The sequence below is a fragment of the Zophobas morio genome, unplaced genomic scaffold, assembly GCF_036711695.1.
Source record: "Zophobas morio isolate AGI-343-1 ecotype UQ-CSIRO unplaced genomic scaffold, CSIRO_AGI_Zmor_V1 ptg000026l, whole genome shotgun sequence".
NCBI lineage: Eukaryota > Metazoa > Arthropoda > Insecta > Coleoptera > Tenebrionidae > Zophobas > Zophobas morio.
Genome location: NW_026972131.1, coordinates 13,403,084 through 13,427,718, shown reverse-complemented (window position 1 = coordinate 13,427,718; position 24,635 = coordinate 13,403,084). Strand labels below are relative to the sequence as shown.

Here is a 24,635-nt window from a genome sequence, read left to right as displayed (position 1 = left end):
CAGGCTGAGGGGCGGAGCGTAATTACAAAATCCATAATATTCCCTGTTTTAAACATGTTTTAAGTTCCTTATCCCGAAAAGAACACCACGAACATTAAGAAAAAAAAGGCAAAAATATAAGCCCCGCCCACCCACCCCGTCTCTATTGTGATGACTTTCTTTATTCATCGTGAGCCAAGAGGGTGGAGCTTAAAATCCTTATCTCTCTACACGAAATTATTATGTAAATGTTTTTGAGTAGGTATCGTGTTGTTCAAAGAGTACTATGTATATTAAGTAAAAATAAAGCCAAAGATTAAGCCCTACTCATATAAAATTTGACAAAATGGATACAGACGCCAGACGGACGAAAATGGGAGACTACTTTTTTGGTAATCTAGAGGTGCATGAAACGTCGAGAAAATATAAAACTGACCATTCGGAACTTCCCTCGTCCCTGACGTACGTACAATAAAACTTGCGAAAATTTGAAGACGAATTCATAAACAACAAGTACAGGAGTATGTCATTTTTACATCTCTTACGCTCCGAATGACGCATGAATCGAATCCCTCCAATTCCAAACAAAGGTGCCGCCGTACCACCCTCCGCCACTCTCCATCACCTTGACATAATTCACTCACCCTGACCTGCTATTGATCCCAAACACAGACTGTTTTGAAATGGGTGCGAAAGCATGTAAACCGTGCAAGAAGCGCAAAGCCAACACCTTCCAAGGCGGCTCCATCCTCGACCGCGTCATCAGCCAAGCCTCCAACCAAGACCAGTGCCTCCTCTACAAACTCGCCAACTACAAGAAAGGTAAGTGGACTATCATTAACCAAACGTCACACGCTGGCTTCAGGGGGCGAGCTGATCGACGCGTACAACATGGGAGGGACGGCGGAAGTTGAGAAGCTGATTCGGGAGCAGTTCGGCCAGCTGATGTACCAGGAAGGCAAGGGGCAGATCATCAACCGCTCGGAGTACTTGAGGTGGAAGTTCCGGGACCACGAGCAGGTGATTCTGCCCATCGAGGCGTCCTTGAGTCGGTACGACCCTCTGGCGAAGTGGACGGACCATGAGGCGTGTTGGCAGATGCAGTACAGGGGGTCGCTGGGGGAGTCGCTGTTGCACGTTTTGATTATCTGCGACACGAAGATTCACACTAGGTTGGCGAGGACTTTGATTAAGTGTTTCCCGAAGTTGGCGCTGGATGTGGTGGAAGGGGAGGAATACTTGGGGGCGAGTGCGTTGCATCTGGCTATAGCGTACAATAATAATGAATTGGTGCAAGATCTGGTGGAAGCGGGGGCCAATGTTAATCAGAGAGCCATTGGTATTTAAAAAAAATCACAAATCTTGTCACAATTTTTTATATTATTGTATTGTAGGAAGTTTTTTTCTTCCGAGAGACCAACAGAGACAAAAACCTGCCAAACACACAGACTATGAAGGTTTGGCGTACTTAGGGGAATACCCTTTAGCTTGGGCGGCTTGTTGTGCCAATGAAAGTGTCTACAATTTATTACTGGATAATGGAGCCCATCCAGACCTACAAGACAATTTTGGCAACATGATTCTTCACATGGTTGTCGTCTGCGATAAACTGGTAATGACTTAAGTCAGTCTATCAAATTTAGCTTGACGCTGACTTTAATGTTCAAGGACATGTTTGGGTACGCTCTAAGACACCCTAAACTCCCAGCGAGTAACGGAATTGTGAATAGAGCAGGTCTGACCCCTCTAACGTTAGCTTGTAAATTAGGACGGGCTGAAGTTTTCCGAGAAATGTTGGAACTTTCAGCTAAAGAGTTCTGGAGGTACAGCAACATCACGTGTTCGGCGTACTTTCTAAACGCCTTAGATACCCTACTACCAGACGGACGTACAAGTTAGTACCAACTTTACACCACCAACACAAAATTAAACAAAGTTTCTAGATTGGAACTCCGCCCTATTTATAATTCTAAACGGAACTAAAGAAGAACATCTCGATATGTTAGACGGTGGTATAATCCAGAGATTACTAGAAGAAAAGTGGAAAACGTTCGCACGAGTAACTCAAACCAAAAAAATATATAAACACACAATGAACACAATTTTTCAGAACCAGTTCCTAAAACGCCTCTTGATTTTGGTCGTCCACTTACTCTTTTTATCTTTAGCTGTGTATTTAAGACCGGATGACCCCGACGAGTCGCTTCTTCTATGGGCCGAAGACGTCACAGTCATAGCTAGGTACGCCAATCAAAATAACCGACGCCTGTGACGTACTATTTACTTTCAGATACGTGTGTGAATGTGGCACCATTTTGGGTGTGCTGAGCTACCTTATTTTGCAACAAGGTGACGAGATCCGAAATCAGGGAGTTACGGCTTTTTTGAAACAACAAGTATGCGTTCTGACGTTCCAACTTTTTTCTCAAAGTGTGTTTTCAGTCGAATTCGCCACCTAAATTAATCTTTCTGATTTCCAATATTTTAATTTTGGCGTGCATTCCGTGCAGATTGTACGGGGATAAGGAGACAGAAGAGGCTATTTTGTGCGTTGCGGTTCCAGGGTCGTGGTTTCTGCTGATGTTCTTCGCTGGGTTAGTTGTCAGTTTAGATGTGCCGCCTTTGCGAAAAAATAACCATACTATTACTACTTCCTGAGCGTAAACTGCCTGTCGATTGTTGTCAAATTTTGTATGTATATTAGAAATATCATGTAGATGGCTAAATGCTAACCAAAATTTGGCCAATCATTCCCACCAATAATTTGTTTATTTGATTTAACTGTTATAGAACAAAATAGTCCTATAAGTGTGGTCCATGAATCCGCGTTCAACTAGGAACTAAAAGTTGAAAATTAAAAAATCGAAGAACTGAAATTTCAAAAATTGAAAAATTCGCATTTCGCATCGATTTTTTCGAAAATGTTGCTTCGTGACCATCAATATGCTATATTTTTGGAATCAGCGTGTCGAGATCTACGTCCCTGAATTTATTCATAATTTTTGGACAACTTTTTTAAAATTGAAATTTTTTAATGGTCCCCCCTTCTTCAAATTTCGCAACAATTTTGACATTTTCGAAACTCAACTGAATACATTTTCTTGTAGATTTCGGGCTCTAGAATTCAAATCTGGCTTCGGTTTTTTGATACCCGCAACTGTTTCCAGAATCGACCGTTGAAATTTCGAAATTTTCGAAATTTTCAAAAATTCGCATTTCGCATCGATTTTTTCGAAAATGTTGCTTCGTGACCATCAACACGCTATATTTTTGGAATCAGCGTGTCGAGATCCACGTCCATGAATTTATTCATAATTTTTGGACAACTTTTTTAAAATTGAAATTTTTTAATGGTCCCCCCTTCTTCAAATTTCGCAAAAATTTTGACATTTTCGAAACTCAACTGAATACATTTTCTTGTACATTTCGGGCTCTAGAATTCAAATCCGGCTTCGGTTTTTTGATACCTGCAACCGTTTTTCCAGAATCGACCGTTGAAATTTCGAAATTTTTGAAATTTTCAAAAATTCGCATTTCGCAGCGATTTTTTCGAAAATGTTGCTTCGTGACCATCAACACGCTATATTTTTGGAATCAGCGCGTCGAGATCTACGTCCCTGAATTTTTTTATAATTTTTAGACAACTTTTTTAAAATTGAAATTTTTTAAGGGTCCCCCCTTCTTCAAATTTCGCAAAAATTTTGACATTTTCGAAACTCAACTGAATACATTTTCTTGTACATTTCGGGCTCTAGAATTCAAATTCGGCTTCGGTTTTCTGATACCTGCAACCGTTTTTCCAGAATCGACCGTTGAAATTTCGAAATTTTTGAAAACTTCAAAAATTCGCATTTCGCATGGATTTTTTCGATAATGTTGCTTCGTGACCATCAACATGCTATATTTTTGGAATCAGCGTGTCGAGATCTACGTCCCTGAATTTTTTCATAATTTTTAGACAACTTTTTTAAAATTGAAATTTTTTAACGGTCCCCCCTTCTTCAAATTTCGCAAAAATTTTGACATTTTCGAAACTCAACTGAATCCATTTTCTTGTACATTTCGGGCTCTAGAACTCAAATCCACCTTCGGTTTTTTGATACCTGCAACCGTTTTTCTAGAATCGACAGTTGAACTTTCGAAATTTTTGAAAATTTCAAAAATTCGCAATTCGCAAGGATTTTTTCGAAAATGTTGCTTCGTGACCATCAACATGCTATATTTTTGGAATCAGCGTGTCGAGATCTACGTCCATGAATTTATTCATAATTTTTGGACAACTTTTTTAAAATTGAATTTTTTTAATTTCAAATTTCGCAAAAATTTTGACATTTTCGAAACTCAACTGAATACATTTTCTTGTACATTTCGGGCTCTAGAATTCAAATCCGGCTTCGGTTTTTTGATACCTGCAACCGTTTTTCCAGAATCGACCGTTGAAATTTCGAAATTTTTGAAATTTTCAAAAATTCGCATTTCGCAGCGATTTTTTCGAAAATGTTGCTTCGTGACCATCAACAAGCTATATTTTTGGAATCAGCGTGTCGAGATCTACGTCCCTGAATTTATTCATAATTTTTGGACAACTTTTTTAAAATTGAAATTTTTTAACGGTCCCCCCTTCTTCAAATTTCGCAAAAATTTTGACATTTTCGAAACTCAACTGAAAACATTTTCTTGTACATTTCGGGCTCTAGAATTCAAATCCGGCTTCGGTTTTTTGATACCTGCAACCGTTTTTCCAGAATCGACCATTGAACTTTCAAAATTTTTGAAATTTTCAAAAATTCGCAATTCGCAGCGGTTTTTTCGAAAATGTTGCTTCGTGACCATCAACACGCTATATTTTTGGAATCAGCATATCGAGATCTAGGTCCTTGAATTTTTTCAGAGTTTTGAGACAACTTTTTTAAAATTGAAATTTTTTAATGATCCCCCCTTCTTCAAATTTCGCAAAAATTTTGACATTTTCGAAACTCAACTGAATACATTTTCTTGTACATTTCTGGCTCTAGATTTCAAATCCGGCTTCGGTTTTTTTATACCTGCAACCGTTTTTTCAGAATCGACCGTTGAACTTTCGAAATTTTTGGATATTTCAAAAATTCGCATTTCGCAGTGATTTTTTCGAAAATGTTGCTTCGTGACCATCAACATGCTATATTTTTGAAATCAACATATCGAGATCTGGGTCCTTGAATTTTTTCAGAATTTTTAGACAACTTTTTTAAAATTGAAATTTTTTAATGGTCCCCCCTTCTTTTGAAATTTTCAAAAATTCGCAATTCGCAGCGATTTTTTCGAAAATGTTGCTTCGTGACCATCAACATGCTATATTTTTGGAATCAGCGTGTCGAGATCTACGTCCCTGAATTTATTCATAATTTTTAGACAACTTTTTTAAAATTGAAATTTTTTAATGGTCCCCCCTTCTTCAAATTTCGCAAAAATTTTGATATTTTCGAAACTCAACTGAATATATTTTCTTGTATATTTCGGGCTCTAGAATTCAAATCCGGCTTCGGTTTTTTGATACCTGCAACCGTTTTTCCAGAATCGACCGTTGAACTTTCGAAATTTTTGAAAATTTCAAAAATTCGCATTTCGCAGCGATTTTTTCGAAAATGTTGCTTCGTGACCATCAACATGCTATATGTTTGGAATCAGCGTGTCGAGATCTACGTCCTTGAATTTTTTCAGAATTTTTAGACAACTTTTTTAAAATTGAAATTTTTTAATGGTCCCCCCTTCTTCAAATTTCGCAAAAATTTTGACATTTTCGAAACTCAACTGAATACATTTTCTTGTACATTTCGGGCTCTAGAATTCAAATCCGGCTTCGGTTTTTTGATACCTGCAACTGTGTTTCCAGAATCGACCGCAGAAATTTCGAAATTTTTGAAATTTTCAAAAATTCACATTTCGCAGCGATTTTTTCGAAAATGTTGCTTCGTGACCATCAACTTGCTATATGTTTGGAATCGGCGTGTCGAGATCTGCGTCTCTGAATTTTTTCATAATTTTTTAACAACTTTTTTAAAATTGAAATTTTTTAATGGTCCCCCCTTCTTCAAATTTTGCAAAAATTTTGACATTTTCGAAACTCAACTGAATACATTTTTTTGTACATTTCGGGCTCTAGAATTCAAATCCGGCTTCGGTTTTTTGATACCTGCAACCGTTTTTCCAGAATCCACCGTTGAACTTTCGAAATTTTTAAAATTTTCAAAAATTCGTATTTCGCAGCGATTTTTTCGAAAATGTTGCTTCGTGACCATCAACATGCCATATGTTTGGAATCAGCGTGTCGAGATCTAGGTCCTTGAATTTTTTCAGAATTTTTAGACATCTTTTTTAAAATTGAAATTTTTTAATGGTCCCCCCTTCTTCAAATTTCGCAAAAATTTTGACATTTTCGAAACTCAACTGAATACATTTTCTTATACATTTCGGGCTCTAGAATTCAAATCCGGCTTCGGTTTTTTGATACCTGCAACCGTTTTTCCAGAATCCACCGTTGAACTTTCGAAATTTTTAAAATTTTCAAAAATTCGTATTTCGCAGCGATTTTTTCGAAAATGTTGCTTCGTGACCATCAACATGCCATATGTTTGGAATCAGCGTGTCGAGATCTAGGTCCTTGAATTTTTTCAGAATTTTTAGACATCTTTTTTAAAATTGAAATTTTTTAATGGTCCCCCCTTCTTCAAATTTCGCAAAAATTTTGACATTTTCGAAACTCAACTGAAAACATTTTCTTGTACATTTCGGGCTCTAGAATTCAAATCCGGCTTCGGTTTTTTGATACCTGCAACCGTTTTTCCAGAATCGACCGTTGAACTTTCGAAATTTTTGAAATTTTCAAAAATTCGCAATTCGCAGCGATTTTTTCGAAAATGTTGCTTCGTGACCATCAACATGCTATATGTTTGGAATCAGCATGTCGAGATCTACGTCTCTGAATTTTTTCATAATTTTTTAACAACTTTTTTAAAATTGAAATTTTTTAATGGTCCCCTCTTCTTCAAATTTCGCAAAAATTTTGACATTTTCGAAACTCAACTGAATACATTTTCTTGTACATTTCGGGCTCTAGAATTCAAATCCGGCTTCGGTTTTTTGATACCTGCAACTGTGTTTCCAGAATCGACCGCAGAAATTTCGAAATTTTTGAAATTTTCAAAAATTCACATTTCGCAGCGATTTTTTCGAAAATGTTGCTTCGTGACCATCAACTTGCTATATGTTTGGAATCGGCGTGTCGAGATCTACGTCTCTGAATTTTTTCATAATTTTTTAACAACTTTTTTAAAATTGAAATTTTTTAATGGTCCCCCCTTCTTCAAATTTTGCAAAAATTTTGACATTTTCGAAACTCAACTGAATACATTTTCTTGTAGATTTCGGGCTCTAGAATTCAAATCCGGCTTCGGTTTTTTGATACCTGCAACCGTTTTTCCAGAATCGACCATTGAACTTTCGAAATTTTTGAAATTTTCAAAAATTCACATTTCGCAGCGATTTTTTCGAAAATGTTGCTTCGTGACCATCAACACGCTATATTTTTGGAATCAGCGTGTCGAGATCTACGTCCCTGAATTTTTTCATAATTTTTAGACAACTTTTTTAAAATTGAAATTTTTTAACGGTCCCCCCCTTCTTCAAATTTCGCAAAAATTTTGACATTTTCGAAACTCAACTAAACACATTTTCTTGTGCATTTCGGGCTCTAGAATTCAAATCCGGCTTCGGTTTCTTGATACCTGCAACCGTTTTTCCAGAATCGATCGTTGAACTTTCGAAACTTTTGAAAATTTCGAAAATTCGCAATTCGCATCGATTTTTTCGAAAATGTTGCTTCGTGACCAGCAACATGCCATATTTTTGGAATCAGCGTGTCGAGATCTACGTCTCTAAATTTTTTCATAATTTTTAGACAACTTTTTTAAAATTGAAATTTTTTAACGGTCCCCCCTTCTTCAAATTTCGCAAAAATTTTGACATTTTCGAAACTCAACTGAATGCATTTTCTTGTACATTTCGGGCTCTAGAATTCAAATCCGGCTTCGATTTTTTGATACCTGCAACCGTTTTTCCAGAATCGACCGTTGAAATTTCGAAATTTTTTAAAATTTCAAAAATTCGCAATTCGCAGCGATTTTTTCGAAAATGTTGCTTCGTGGCCATCAACATGCTATATTTTTGGAATCAGCGTGTCGAGATCTACGTCCTTGAATTTATTCATAATTTTTGGACAACTTTTTTAAAATTGAAATTTTTTAATGGTCCCCCCTTCTTCAAATTTCGCAAAAATTTTGACATTTTCGAAACTCAACTGAATACATTTTCTTGTACATTTTGAGCTTTAGAATTCAAATCCGGCTTCGGTTTTTTGATACCTGCAACCGTTTTTCCAGAATCGGCGGTTGAAATTTCGAAATTTTTGAAAATTTCAAAAATTCGCAATTCGTAGCGATTTTTTCGAAAATGTTGCTTCGTGGCCATCAACATGCTATATTTTTGGAATCAGCGTGTCCAGATCTACGTCCCTGAATGTATTCATTATTTTTGGAGAACTTTTTTAAAATTGAAATTTTTTAATGGTCCCCCCTTCAAATTTCGCAAAAATTTTGACATTTTCGAAACTCAACTGAATACATTTTCTTGTACATTTCGGGCTCTGGAATTCAAATCCGGCTTCGGTTTTTTGATACCTGCAACCGTTTTTCCAGAATCGACCGTTGAAATTTCGAAATTTTTGAAAATTTCAAAAATTCGCAATTCGCAGGGATTTTTTAGAAAATGTTGTTTCGTGGCCATCAACATGCTATATTTTTGAAATCAGCATGTCGAGATCTAGGTCCTTGAATTTTTTCAGAATTTTCAGACAACTTTTTTAAAATTGAAATTTTTTTATGGTCCCCCCTTCCTCAAATTTCGCAAAAATTTTGACATTTTCGAAACTCAACTGAATACATTTTCTTGTACATTTCGGGCTCTAGAATTCAAATCCGGCTTCGGTTTTTTGATACCTGCAACCGTTTTTCCAGAATCGACCGTTGAAATTTCGAAATTTTTGAAATTTTCAAAAATTCGCATTTCGCAGCGATTTTTTCGAAAATGTTGCTTCGTGACCATCAACATGCTATATTTTTGGAATCAGCGTGTCGAGATCCACGTCCATGAATTTATTCATAATTTTTGGACAACTTTTTTAAAATTGAAATTTTTCAATGGTCCCCCCTTCTTCAAATTTCGCAAAAATTTTGACATTTTCGAAACTCAACTGAATACATTTTCTTGTACATTTCGGGCTCTCAAATTCAAATCCGGCTTCGGTTTTTTGATACCTGCAACCGTTTTTCCAGAATCGACCATTGAACTTTCGAAATTTTTGAAATTTTCAAAAATTCGCAATTCGCAGGGATTTTTTCGAAAATGTTGCTTCGTGACCATCAACATGCTATATTTTTGGAATCAGCGTGTCGAGATCTACGTCCCTGAATTTATTCATAATTTTTGGACAACTTTTTTAAAATTGAAATTTTTTAATGGTCCCCCCTTCTTCAAATTTCGCAAAAATTTTGACATTTTCGAAACTCAACTGAATACATTTTCTTGTACATTTCGGGCTCTAGAACTCAAATCCGCCTTCGGTTTTTTGATACCTGCAACCGGTTTTTCAGAATCGACCGTTGAACTTTCGAAATTTTTGAAAATTTCAAAAATTGGCATTTCGCAGCGATTTTTTCGAAAATGTTGCTTCGTGACCATCAACATGCTATATTTTTGGAATCAGCGTGTCGAGATCTACGTTTCTGAATTTTTGGACAACTTTTTTTAAATTGAAATTTTTAATGGTCCCCCCTTCTTCAAATTTCGCAAAAATTTTGACATTTTCGAAACTCAACTGAATACATTTTCTTGTACATTTCGGGCTCTAGAATTCAAATCCGGCTTCGGTTTTTTGATACCTGCAACCGTTTTTCCAGAATCGGCCGTTGAAATTTCGAAATTTTTGAAATTTTCAAAAATTCGCATTTCGCAGCGATTTTTTCGAAAATGTTGCTTCGTGACCATCAACATGCTATATTTTTGGAATCAGCATGTCGAGATCTACGTCCCTGAATTTATTCATAATTTTTAGACAACTTTTTTAAAATTGAAATTTTTTAATGGTCCCCCCTTCTTCAAATTTCGCAAAAATTTTGACATTTTCGAAACTCAACTGAATACATTTTCTTGTACATTTCGGGCTCTAGAATTCAAATCCGCCTTCGGTTTTTTGATACCTGCAACCGTTTTTCCAGAATCGACCATTGAACTTTCGAAATTTTTGAAATTTTCAAAAATTCGCATTTCGCAGCGATTTTTTCGAAAATGTTGCTTCGTGACCATCAACATGCTATATTTTTGGAATAAGCATGTCGAGATCTAGGTCCTTGAATTTTTTCAGAATTTTTAGACAACTTTTTTAAAATTGAAATTTTTTAACGGTCCCCCCTTCTTCAAATTTCGCAAAAATTTTGACATTTTGGAAACTCAACTGAATACATTTTGTTGTACATTTCGGGCTCTAGAACTCAAATCCGCCTTCGGGTTTTTGATACCTGGAACCGTTTTTCCATAATCGACCATTGAACTTTCGAAATTTTTGAAATTTTCAAAAATTCTCATTTCGCAGCGATTTTTTCGAAAATGTTGCCTTTAAAAAGTTTGATTATTTTACCGCGTAAAATCGACAAACTGAATTCAGGATTTGAAAAATCGAAAAATCGTAAAATTAAAAAAATGCAAGTCGAAAAATTGAAAGTTGAAAAATTCAAAAATCGACAAACCAAAAATTCCAAAATTGAAAAATCGAAAATTTGCAAACTTGGGAAAAACTGCAAGTTGAAAAATTGACGAATTAAAAAACTGAAAATTAAAAATCGGCAAACAGAAAAATCCAAAAATTGTAAAAACGGAAAATTAATGCAATTTTTAGTCTTTCATTTTGTCAATATTTAATTTCTCAATTTTTAACAAAAAGAACAAAATTTTCAAACTGAAATTTTGGATTATTTTCCCGCGTAAAATTAACAAATTGAAAAGTTAAAAATTCAAAAGTTGAGAAATTAAAAAATCGACCAATTAAAAATTCAGGAGTTGAAAAATCAAAAAATCGTAAAATCGAAAAAACTGCAAATCGAAGAATTGAAAATTCAAGAACTGAAAAATTCAACAATCGACAAATTGAAAATTCGAACGTCGAAAAATGGAACAATTGACGAGATAAAAAACTGACAATAAAAAATCGCAAAATGAAAAATGAAAACAGATTTTTGTTTTTCATTTTCTCAATACATATTTAATTTCTCAATTTTTAACAAAAAGAACAAAATTTTCAAACTGAAATTTTGGATTATTTTCCCTCGTAAAATCGACAAATTGAAAAGTTAAAAATTCAAAAGTTGAGAAATTAAAAAATCGACCAATTAAAAATTCAGGAGTTGAAAAATCAAAAAATTGTAAAATCGAAAAAACTGGAAGTCTAAGAACTGAAAATTCAAAAATTGAAAAGTTCAACAATCGACAAATTGGAAATTCGAACGTTAAAAGATCGAAAAAACTGCAAGTGGAAAAATTGGCGAAATAAAAAACTGACAATTAAAAATCGCAAAAAAAAAATCCAAAAATGGGAAAAACCAAAAATTAATACAGATTTTTAGCTTTTCGTTTTCTCAGTGTTTACTTTCTCAATTTTTAACAAGAACAAAATTTTCAAAATGAAATTTTGGATTATCTTCCCGCGTAAAATCGACAAATTAAAAAGTTAAAAATTCAAAAGTTGCAAATTACAAAATCGACAAAAATTCAGGAGTTGAAAAATCGAAAAATCGTAAATTCGAAAAAACTGTAAGTCGAAAAATTGAAAATTTGTAAACCTGAAAAAAACTGACGATGAATAAAGTAATTCATCACAATTGAGATAGGGTGGGTGGGCGGGGCTTATATTTTGCCTATTTTTCTTAATATTCGCAGTCTTCTTTTCGCAACAAGAAACTTAAAGCTTGTTTAAAACAGTAAACACGCATTTTGTAATTACGCTCCGCCCCTCAGTCTGACAAAGAATGGAAAATTCATCTTTTTTTTATTTAATACATATAGTTTTCTCCGAGCAACACCATTACTGAAGAGCATGGTAATTCTTGTAGAAAAATACCGATTTTGCAATTAAGCTCCGCCCCTCTGGACTAACGACGAATAAAGAAAAAGCGCCACAATTGAGACAGGGTGGGTGGGTGGGGCTTATATTTTGTTTTACAAAGCCCGCCCACCCGCCCAATCTCATTTGTGATGAATTTTTCATTCGTTGTCAAACCCAGGGGCGGAGCTTAATTATAAAATCGACGTTTCCCGACAAAAGTTACCATTTTACAACAGTCGACCAATTTTTTTTATTGGAATCCCCAAATTTTCTAGAGCTGTACGCCTGACGGGTCCTTTCGTCACCATGATCTACAGCATGATCACCGGCGACATGTTGACGTTCGGGATAATCTACACCGTCGTACTTTTCGGGTTTTCCCAGTCCTTCTATTTTCTTTATAAGGGTTTCCCGGGAGTGAAAACGTCGCTATATAATACGTACGCTAGTACTTGGATGGCCCTTTTCCAAATCACGCTGGGCAACTATGACGTAAGCACTGTGACCACAACGAGACCCAAAATAACGCTAATTTTAGTACCAGGAACTGTCCCTAACGACGTACCCAGGCGTCAGCAAAACCGTATTCCTGCTTTTCATGGTATTCGTACCCATTTTACTACTCAACATGTTGATAGCCATGATGGGTAATACCTACGCGCACGTGATTGAACAAAGCGAAAAAGAATGGGTGAAACAATGGGCAAAAATAGTAATCGCGCTGGAACGGGCTATCCCTCAGAGCGACGCCCAGCACTACCTACAAGAGTACAGTATTTCCTTAGGTCCCAGCGAACAAGACCCAACTATAGAAAAAAGAGGAGTGTTAATCATTAAATCGAAAAGTAAGACTCGAGCGAAGCAAAGAAAAGGAGCGGTGGCTAACTGGAAGGTACACACAATTTCTAGACTTTCAGCAACACCTAGACACTTACTAAGTATATATTTGTGGTTGCAGCGAGTCGGTAAAGTGACCATTAACGCCCTCAAGAAAAAAGGTCTAACCGGAGAGGAAATGAGGTGCCTTATGTGGGGTCGCGAGTCCATAAACACCCCCATCAAAGTAAAAAAACCCATAAAGGACCCTTTGTCCGACCCGCAAGGACCAAACCTTACGGGTGGTTTCGGGGATGCTTTAACCACGGCCTTGGACGTCATGGCGTTCACTCACGACCTAGACATAGTGAGTGCTTCTCAGGGTTTAAATTTAGCCACAAACACTAAACCCGTAACCACCACTACCCCGACTACAACGGTTACGAATACCGTTACCATCAACAACCAAATAAACTCGGCTTTAAACGCTCAACAAAAGGCTATAGCTGGTGCCGGGGTGGGAGCCATGGCGATGATCGGCACCGTAACCCAGCTCACGGACTCACAAGGCCACATCACCACCACCAAAAACACGAAGAAAGACGACGGGGTCAAAGCAACCAGTTCGGAAGACCCGTTCAGAGAGCTGGTGATCAACTCAAACGACAGCAACTGCGATCCAGAAAAACTAAAAATGTTGGCGCTATCAGCAGCCGATTTACGTGACGTCGAAGAAGTGTCCATATCGAAACAGCAACCCAAAAGTGTGAAAAGTTTGGCCGGGATTTTCGCAGGAACCGAGACTTTCGTGCGGAAGGTCGAAGAAACGATTAAGAAAAAGTATGCGGCGTTGGACCCGAGCGACAGCGAGGGTTTCGGAGGTATTTAGAACTCACGAATCGATTACTTTTTTTTTAATTAAGTGTTACAGAGCCACCGCTGTTGGGTAAAGTTTCCCGAACCCGACGCGCCAAATCAGCCAATTTGCGCAACTCCTCGGCAAAGTCGAAGGCGTCAGATAAGAAAAAGTTGGTGCCCGGGTCACAATCCAGCTCCACCGACACCGTCAACAATGAAGCCAACGACAAAGCGAGCGAAAACTCGGACCTCGACTATGCCGAAGAAAGAATCAAACTGGTCAAAGAATCCTTGAAACAAGCCGTCGATGTGGCCCAAATCCGACCAATCAACATCGACGTGGCGCTCGGCGAAGAGCAAGTGTAAGCATTTTTTGGATAATAACGAGGGGTAAACGCCGACCATCAAGTGTACAATTGATTTCCTGTTGATTTCCCCCGATTTCTTTTGATTTCCTATGATTTCCTTTTGATTTCCTCAAAATTTTTTAAATGTGCAATTTTTAAAGAAGGGGTTTTCATTGGAATTGAAAATGAGATCAGGTAAATTAATAGCTATTTAACGAACAAGTTTGTTAATAAAGATGATTAATAACCGAGATATTTTAATGCGCGAGGAACGAGTTTTTATATTTTTTCTTTTTCTCAATTTGGAATTTTTCAGTTTTTGGATTTTTCAATTTTTTTTGTTTTCAATTTTTCGTTTCTTCAATTTTTGATTTGCAGGTTTTCTAATTTTCATTTTAGATATGTAATAATAATTATAATTTTTATTAGAGTTGTTCACTTTTTCAATTTTTCGTTTTTGGACTTTACGAACATTTTTCGATTTAATTCGTTCTTTGATTCATTAATTTTTTCTCGATGTCTAGTTTTTCAATGTTTCTATTTTTCGTTTCTTCAGTTCTACAATTTTGTCAAATAAATGTTATATAAATTAAAAAAAAAAGTAACAGTGTACCTATGGTATATGAATCCGTGTTGAATTTTTATCTTCGACATCGAAATTTTTGTGGAAAAATAAAGCAAAATTGAATTACAATTTTTCGATTTCTTGATTTCTCGATTTTTAGTTTACTTAATTGTTCGATATTTCAGTTTTACAATTTTTGCAATTTAAAAAAAAAATCATTTTTACATTTCTCAATTTCTCTATTAATCAATTATTTGATTTTTCGATTTTTCCTCTTTCCAATTTATCGATTTTTCAGTTTTTCGATTTCTCAAGTTTTCGTTGTTCCAATTTTGGGATTTTTCAATATCTCCAATTTTTTAATTTAAAATTTTTCACTTTTTTGATATATCGATTTCTCGATCTTTCGATTTTTAAAATTTCTGATTTTTCGAATTTTGAATATTTTGATTTATCGTTTTTTTAAGTTTAAATATGTATTTCAGTTTTAAATTTTCCGGTTTTTCGATTTCTCCATTTCTCGGATCTTTTGATGTCTCAATTTTTTAATTTCGATTTCTCGGCTTTTCCATTTTTCAATTTTTTATTTCTTCAAGTTTTTAGATTTTTAAAATTCTCCATTTTTCGATTTTATGTTTTGTTATGCTTCGATCTCCCGATTTTAACCTTTTTAACGTGTATTCCAATTTTTCGATTTTGGAATTTTCGATTTCTTACATCTTGATTTTTCGTTTTTTCGATTTTACAATGTTTTTACTTTTCGATTCTGGATTTTTCAAGTTTTCAATTTCTCAATTTTTCAACATTTCAATTTTGAGAATGTCTATATTTTTCAGTTTTTTTATATTTTCATTTTTCAACTTTTTAAATTTTGATTTTTCGACTTACCGGAAATCGATTTTTGGGTTTTTCAATTTTTCGACTTTTCAGTTTTGAGATTTTTCTTCAAGTTTTCGAATTTTTAAATTTAAAATTTTTCAATTTTTCGATTTTATTTTTTTTACGTTCCGAACACCCGATTTTAATTTTTTTTATGCTTTTCAATTTTTGGTTTTTCTAAATTTTCATTTTTCCATTTCCCAATTTCTCGATTTTTCGACTTTTTGATTTTGTGTTTTTTTTAAATGTTAAATTTTTCGTTATTGTAATTTTTCTATTTTTCAAATTTTAGATATTTAGATTTTTCGACATCTTGAATTCTCGATCTTTTTTCAGTTTGAATTCCTCGGTTTTTCGATTTTCCAAAATTTCGATTTTTCAATCCTTCGATTTTTGAAAATTTTCGATTTCTCGATTTTTCAGTTTTTGATTTTCCAACTTTTAGAGTTTGCAAATTTCACGAGTTTACAGATTTTAATTTCGTCAATTTTTCCTGTGGGTTTTTAATTTTCTTTATTTTTTCAATTTTCCGTTTTTTTAATTTTTCATTTGCAGTTTTTCTAATTTTCATTTTAATTATGTAACACTCCTAATAATTATAATTTTTAAAGTTGTTCACTTTTTCAGTTTTTGGAATTTTTCAATTTTTCGGTGTTTGAATGTCACAGTTTTTGGACTTTACAATTTTCAAGATTCTATAATTTTTCGATTTTCCAATTTTTGGATTTTCCAATTTTTCAATTCGAATTGTTTTTCTTCTTTCCCATTCTTCGATTCATTAATTTGTTTTTAGATTTTTAAGTTTCTCGGTTTTTAGTTTTTCATTGTTTCAATTTTTCATTTTTTCGGGTTTTTAACTTTTTAACTTAACAAAATCGAAAAATTATAAAATAGAAAAATTGTAAAACTGAAAAAGTACAAAATGAAAGCTTCGAAATATAAAAAAATTGGAAATCAAGAACTCAAAAAATCAAAGATTGAAAATGGAAAAAATTGAATAAACAAAAAATTATAAAATCCAAAGAAACATTGAAAAAATAAAGATAATGGAAAAATGAAAAATTGTGATATAAAATCAAGAAAATGAAAATTACAAAATCGGGAAAATGAAAATATCGAAAATCTGAAAAATATAGAAATTGAAAAATTCCCAAAATGCGATGTTTAAAATTGAGATAGCGAAAACTTAAAAATCGAGAAATCGAAAATTCCAAAAATGGAAAAATTGAAACACATTAAAAAATTTAAATCGGGAAATCGAAACATAAAGATTATAAAAGGGAAAAATGAAAAATTTTAAAAATCGAAAATTTTGAAAATCGAAAAAGCAAGAAATCGAAATCGAAAACTTGAGACTTCAAAAGATCGAGAAATCGAAATAGACCGAAATCGGAAAATTCAAAATTGAAATATTTACTTAAAAAGAAGATAATAATTATAATTTTTAAAGTTGTTCACTTTTTCGGTTTTTCGTTTTTGGAATTTTTCAATTTTTCGGTGTTTGAATGTCACAGTTTTTGGACTTTACAATTTTCAAGATTCTATAATTTTTCGATTTTCCAATTTTTGGATTTTCCAATTTTTCAATTCGAATTGTTTTTCTTCTTTCCCATTCTTCGATTCATTAATTTTTTTTAGATTTTTAAGTTTCTCGGTTTTTAGTTTTTCATTGTTTCAATTTTTCATTTTTTCGGGTTTTTAACTTTTCGAATAAACAAAATCGAAAAATTATAAAATAGAAAAATTGCAAAACTGAAAAGTAGAAAATGAAAGCTTCGAAATATAAAAAAATTGGAAATCAAGAACTTAAAAAATCAAAGATTGAAAATGGAAAAAATTGAATAAACAAAAAATTATAAAATCCAAAGAAACATTGAAAAAATAAAGATAATGGAAAAATGAAAAATTGTGATATAAAATCAAGAAAATGAAAATTACAAAATCGGGAAAATGAAAATATCGAAAATCTGAAAAATATAGAAATTGAAAAATTACCAAAATTGCGATGTTTAAAACTGAGATAGCGAAAACTTAAAAATCGAGAAATCGAAAAATTTTTAAAATTGGAAAATTGAGATATGAGAAATCGAAAATTCCAAAAATGGAAAAATTGAAACACATTAAAAAATTAAAATCGGGAAATCGAAACATAAAGATTATAAAAGGGAAAAATGAAAAATTTTAAAAATCGAAAGTTTTGAAAATCGAAAAAGCAAGAAATCGAAATCGAAAACTTGAGACTTCAAAAGATCGAGAAATCGAAATAGACCGAAATCGGAAAATTCAAAATTGAAATATTTACTTAAAAAAAAGATAATAATTATAATTTTTAAAGTTGTTCACTTTTTCGGTTTTTCGTTTTTGGAATTTTTCAATTTTTCGGTGTTTGAATGTCACAGTTTTTGGACTTCACAATTTTCAAGATTCGATAATTTTTCGATTTTCCAATTTTTGGATTTTCCAATTTTTCAATTCGAATTGTTTTTCTTCTTTCCCATTCTTCGATTCATTAATTTTTTTTTAGATTATTAAGTTTCTCGGTTTTTAGTTTTTCATTGTTTCAATTTTTCATTTTTTCGGGTTTTTAAATTTTCGAATAAACAAAATCGAAAAATTATAAAATAGGAAAATTGTAAAACTGAAAAAGTACAAAATGAAAGCTTCGAAATATAAAAAAATTGGAAATCAAGAACTTAAAAAATCAAAGATTGAAAATGGAAAAAATTGAATAAACAAAAAATTATAAAATCCAAAGAAACATTGAAAAAATAAAGATAATGGAAAAATGAAAAATTGTGATATAAAATCAAGAAAATGAAAATTACAAAATCGGGAAAATGAAAATATCGAAAATCTGAAAAATATAGAAATTGAAAAATTCCCAAAATTGCGATGTTTAAAATTGAGATAGCGAAAACTTAAAAATCGAGAAATCAAAAAATTTTTTAAATTGGAAAATTGAGATATGAGAAATCGAAAATTCCAAAAATGGATAAATTGAAACACATTAAAAAATTAAAATCGGGAAATCAAAACATAAAGATTATAAAAGGGAAAAATGAAAAATTTTAAAAATCGAAAATTTTGAAAATCGAAAAAGCAAGAAATCGAAATCGAAAACTTGAGACTTCAAAAGATCGAGAAATCGAAATAGGCCGAAATCGGAAAATTCAAAATTGAAATATTTACTTAAAAAGAAGATAATAATTATAATTTTTAAAGTTGTTCACTTTTTCGGTTTTTCGTTTTTGGAATTTTTCAATTTTTCGGTGTTTGAATGTCACAGTTTTTGGACTTTACAATTTTCAAGATTCTATAATTTTTCGATTTTCCAATTTTTCAATTCGAATTGTTTTTCTTCTTTCCCATTCTTCGATTCATTAATTTTTTTTTTAAATTTTTAAGTTTCTCGGTTTTTAGTTTTTCATTGTTTCAATTTTTCATTTTTTCGGGTTTTTAACTTTTCGAATAAACAAAATCGAAAAATTATAAAATAGAAAAATTGTAAAACTGAAAAAGTACAAAATGAAAGCTTCGAAATATAAAAAAATTGGAAATCAAGAACTTAAAAAATCAAAGATTGAAAATGGAAAAAATTGAATAAAGAAAAAATTATAAAATCCAAAGAAACATTGAAAAAATAAAGATAATGGAAAAATGAAAAATTGTGATATAAAATCAAGAAAATGAAAATTACAAAAACGGGAAAATGAAAATATCGAAAATCTGAAAAATATAGAAATTGAAAAATTCCCAAAATTGCGATGTTTAAAATTGAGATAGCGAAAACTTAAAAATCGAGAAATCGAAAATTCCAAAAATGGAAAAATTGAAACACATTAAAAAATTTAAATCGGGAAATCGAAACATAAAGATTATAAAAGGGAAAAATGAAAAATTTTAAAAATCGAAAATTTTGAAAATCGAAAAAGCAAGAAATCGAAATCGAAAACTTGAGACTTCAAAAGATCGAGAAATCGAAATAGACCGAAATCGGAAAATTCAAAATTGAAATATTTACTTAAAAAGAAGATAATAATTATAATTTTTAAAGTTGTTCACTTTTTCGGTTTTTCGTTTTTGGAATTTTTCAATTTTCCGGTGTTTGAATGTCACAGTTTTTGGACTTTACAATTTTCAAGATTCTATAATTTTTCGATTTTCCAATTTTTGGATTTTCCAATTTTTCAATTCGAATTGTTTTTCTTCTTTCCCATTCTTCGATTCATTAATTTTTTTTTAGATTTTTAAGTTTCTCGGTTTTTAGTTTTCCATTGTTTCAATTTTTCATTTTTTCGGGTTTTTAACTTTTCGAATAAACAAAATCGAAAAATTATAAAATAGGAAACTTGTAAAACTGAAAAAGTACAAAATGAAAGCTTCGAAATATAAAAAAAATGGAAATCAAGAACTGAAAAAATCAAAGATTGAAAATGGAAAAAATTGAAAAACAAAAAATTATAAAATCCAAAGAAACATTGAAACAATAAAGATAATGGAAAAATGAAAAATTGTGATATAAAATCAAGAAAATGAAAATTACAAAATCGGGAAAATGAAAATATCGAAAATCTGAAAAATATAGAAATTGAAAAATTCCCAAAATTGCGATGTTTAAAATTGAGATAGCGAAAACTTAAAAATCGAGAAATCGAAAATTCCAAAAACGGAAAAATTGAAACACATTAAAAAATTGAAATCCTGAAATCGAAACATAAAGATTATAAAAGGGAAAAATGAAAAATTTTAAAAATCGAAAATTTTGAAAATCGAAAAAGCAAGAAATGGAAATCGAAAACTTGAGACTTCAAAAGATCGAGAAGTCGAAATAGGCCGAAATCGGAAAATTCAAAATTGAAATATTTACTTAAAAAAAAGATAAACGGAAAAATCGAAAAACTCAAAAAAATCGATAAACAGAAAATTCCAAAAATCGAAAAATTGAAATACAGATTAAAAAGTTTAAAAAATCGAAGTTAAAAAATCGTAAAAACAAATTCCATTCCATTTTCCGTTTTATCGATTTTGCAATTTTTTGTTTCTTCAATTTTTTCCAATTTTTTAATTTTCCGATTTTTCAATTTTTCGCATTTTCTACTTTCCGAATAAACAAAATGGAAGAGTTATAAAATAGAAAAATTGTAAAATTGAAAACTCAAAATGAAAAAACGCAAAAGTATAAAATGAAGGCTTCGAGAAATCTAAAAACTTGAGAAATTGAAGAAACGGGAAATTCAAAAATCGAAAAATTAAAAATTGAGAAACTTAAAGATCGAAAACACGAAAATTATTGTAAAATCTAAATATTGAAAGTTGGAAAATCGAGGAATTGAAAATGTAAAAAATTGAATAAACGAAAAATTGTGATATCAAATCCAGAAAATGAAAATTAAAAAATCGGGAAAATGGTATAAAAAAAAAAACGATATTGTCGTTGAGTGACATGTAACTGGCATAATAATAAAAACGTGCCATTTTTTTGATAAATGTCGCAAAATTATTAAATTTGTCTAATCATCCCCACCAATAATGTGATGACGTCACTTCAAATTTATGCATAGTAAATGGGTTTTAAATTGTATACAGTAACATAGTCCTACACATGTAGTTTATGACTCCGTGTTGAATTTTTATCCGAAACGTCCAGATTTTTGGAAAAAAAATCAAAATTATAAAACAATATTTTGAAATTTAATTTTGAATTTGCAAAATTGAATACTTTGAAATCTCGCAGATGTTTTAAGTCATGATAAACATGATACATTTTTTATTTAAATATATTTGCTTATCCCCTCTAAAAAAATTATGACGTCACCTCAAAATTTTGCAGAATAAATCCTATCTTAAATGTAGAAAATATGATGAGTTTTTATACTTGTGATTTATCACTGCATTAACACTTTTTTAGATTTGGTTATACAGGGTGTCTCAAAAAAATTAATGACTGAGTCAATTTGTTTTATTGAAGAAATCAAGAATAGCAAAACTGAATACTTTGAAATATTGTAGATGTTTTAAAGTTTTTGTAAGCATGGTAACTTTTTCGAAAATTTGATTAATCAAATATGCGGCAAATCGAAAATCGGAAAAACTGAAATTCACTAATGCGAAAAACAGAAAATCGAAAATCTAAAAATGGATAACCAAAAAATCGAAAATTCAATTAATCAAATACCGAGGTTGATCGAAAAGTGGAAATTCACAAACCTCAAAAATCGAAAAATCGAAAATTGAAAAACGGAAAAACCAAAAAATCGAAAAGTCAAAAATTTGTAATACTGAAAATTAAAAAAATCAAAAACAAAAATTAAAAAAAATCGGAAATTAAAATAATCAAAGTATATAAAGTAGAAAAAATTGCAAAGCCTAAAAACTGAAACGAACAGAAAAATCGAAAAAGCAAAAAATTGGAAAAACAAAAATTCGAAAAATCTAAAATCGCAAAAGTGTAAAATCGAAAACCAAAAAATCGGAAAGAAACAAAATTGAAGTCTAAAAGGTGAGAATGGAAAAATTGAAAAACCGAAAATTCTAAAAATCGACAATGGACAAATTGAAAATCGCAAAATTTAAATTGAAAAATTGAACATAGAAAAATCGATGAGTTGAAAAATCGAAAATTCCACTACTCAAATTTTATAAAAATCGAAAAATCATAAAACCGAAATATCCAAAATTCTAATGGTCGAAAGTCTGAAAACTGAAAATCGAAAATTCTGAAAAGCGGAAAACAGAATATCGAAAAATTTAAAAGAAAGAAAATTGAAGTCTAAAAACCGAAGAATGGAAAAATTAAAAATCAAAAATTCGAAAAATCAAAACCGAAAAGTTCAAAGATTTAAAAAGGAAAATCGAAAAATCAAAAATCTGAAAATTGAAACTCGAAAATTCGGAAAATCGAAAAGTAAAAAAATTGAAGTCTAAAAGCTGAAGAATGGAAAACTGAACAATCGAAAATTCGAAAATCAAATATCGAAAAATCGAAAAGCCGAAAAATCGAAAATTTGATGAATCAGATATGCGAAAAACAGAAAATCTGAAAATACAAAACTGAAAAATCGAAAATCTAAAAATGGAAAAACCGAAAATCGAAAATTCAATGAATATAATACGTAGGTCGATCGAAAAACCGGAAATTCACAAATCTGAAAAATCGGAAATTTGCAAGATTGAAAAACCGAAAATTGAAAAATCAAAAAATCGAAAAATGGAAAATTCAAAAATCGAAAAATAGGAAAACAGAAAATTCGAAAATTCATAATATTGAAAACTCTAAAAGTCGACAATTCAAAAATCGAAAAATAAACAAATTTCAAAGCCTAAAAAGTGACGAACAAAAAAATCGAAAACTAGTAAAATCATAAAGTGGAAAATCGAAAACTGGAAATTGAAAAATCGGAGATTGGAAAATCGAAAATCGAAATATCGAGAATCGACAAATTAAAAAACCGAAAAATCGAAAAATTAAAAAATCGGAAATCGAAAAATGAAAAAAAAAACGAAAATTCAAAAATCGAATAATCCGAAACTAAAATAATAGAAAAGTGGAAAAGTACAAATTGCAAAGTCTAAAACTGACGAACAGAAAAATCGAATAATATCTAAAAATGGAAAAATCGAAATGCTCAAAAATCGAAAATTCGATTAATCAATATTCTAAAAATCGAAAAAACGGACACAAATCCACAAATCTGAAAAATCGAAAATCGAAATATCGAGACTCGAAAAATTAAAAAACCGAAAAATTGAAAAATCCCAAATCGAAAAATGAAAAAACCAAAAATTCAATAATCGAAAAATGGAAAAATAAAACAAATCGCAGAACCATAAAAACTGAAACAAACAGAAAAATCGAAAAACCACAAAATCGGAAAAACGAAAATCGAAAAATCGCAAATCGAAAAATCGTAAAATCAGAAAATGGAAAATCGAATACTCGAAAATTGAAAAATCGAGAATAGAAGAATTAAAAAACCGGAAAATTGAAAAATCGGAAATCGAAGAATTAAAAACGTAAAATCGAAAATTCAAAAATCAAAAAAATCGGAAAGTAAAATATAATCGAAAAATGCAAAAAAATTGCAGCAAAGTCTAAAAACTGACCAACAGAAAAATCAACAAATCGAAAAACGGAAAAACCGAAAACTCGAAAATTCAAAATACCGCAAATTTGAAAAATCAGAAAATGGGAAAGTAAAAAAATCGAAAAATTGATAGAAAAATGGAAACTGAAAAATCTAATTAAATGAAACGGTTGGTCGAAAAAACGAAAAATCGAAAATCGAAGTGATCTTTTTTTGAGACAGCCTGTATAAGTAAATCTAAAAAATATTACTACACTCATCATATCAAATTTTGCCATGACGTCATGCGTTCTATAAAAAAAAAAAATAGAAAATATCTAGTTTAACTGGATTTGCTGTGATGATTTTGGATTTCCTTTGTTTTCTTGTTGATTTCTCGTTAATTTCTCATTGATTTCCTCTTGATTTCCTTTTGATTTCCTTTGATTTCCTCTGATTCCCTTTTTGATTTCCTGTGATTTCCTGTGATTTTCTTTGATTTCCTCTAGCGTGTACAACTGATTTCCTCTGCAGTTTACCCCTCGGATAATAACGTGTTTTACGTCGGTGGGTTTGCAGCTCTATGACAATTTCCGAAACCTTAAGGGTCCAAGGGTCGGGCGAAGGCGCCGACGCCCAGTCTTCCAACCTCAAACCCAAACGAAAAAAGCGGAGCAAAACGGCCAAGAACAACAAGTGAAGGTGGGTTTTGGGGCGACTTGAACCTGAGTTTGGTTTTTCCAGGGTGGCACCCGTGGTGGAACCTCGGGGTTGTCGTTCGGCCAACGACCACTTGAACTCGGACGACAGCGAATCCCCGGACCCTCTGGAACCCTGGAGCACCAAGAAAATCGCCAACATGAACAAGATCCTGGCTTGGGAAAACGACCAAGACAGCATGTAAATGACAATTGACAAATAAAATTATTTTTGTGGTT

General features: G+C 31.9%; 1 protein-coding gene across 1 annotated transcript; it reads left to right on the top strand.

Moving 5' to 3' along the window:
- The first annotated feature begins 662 nt into the window (after positions 1-662).
- Positions 663-24,635, top strand: Iav (inactive). Its single transcript, XM_064065208.1, has 14 exons — positions 663-801; positions 845-1,318; positions 1,374-1,591; positions 1,648-1,873; positions 1,923-2,038; positions 2,090-2,220; positions 2,270-2,375; positions 2,422-2,573; positions 12,445-12,661; positions 12,708-13,061; positions 13,128-13,866; positions 13,917-14,205; positions 24,277-24,393; positions 24,442-24,635. The coding sequence occupies exons 1-14, from the start codon at positions 663-665 to the stop codon at positions 24,599-24,601; spliced, it is 3,438 nt and encodes a 1,145-aa protein (XP_063921278.1). The 3' UTR covers positions 24,602-24,635.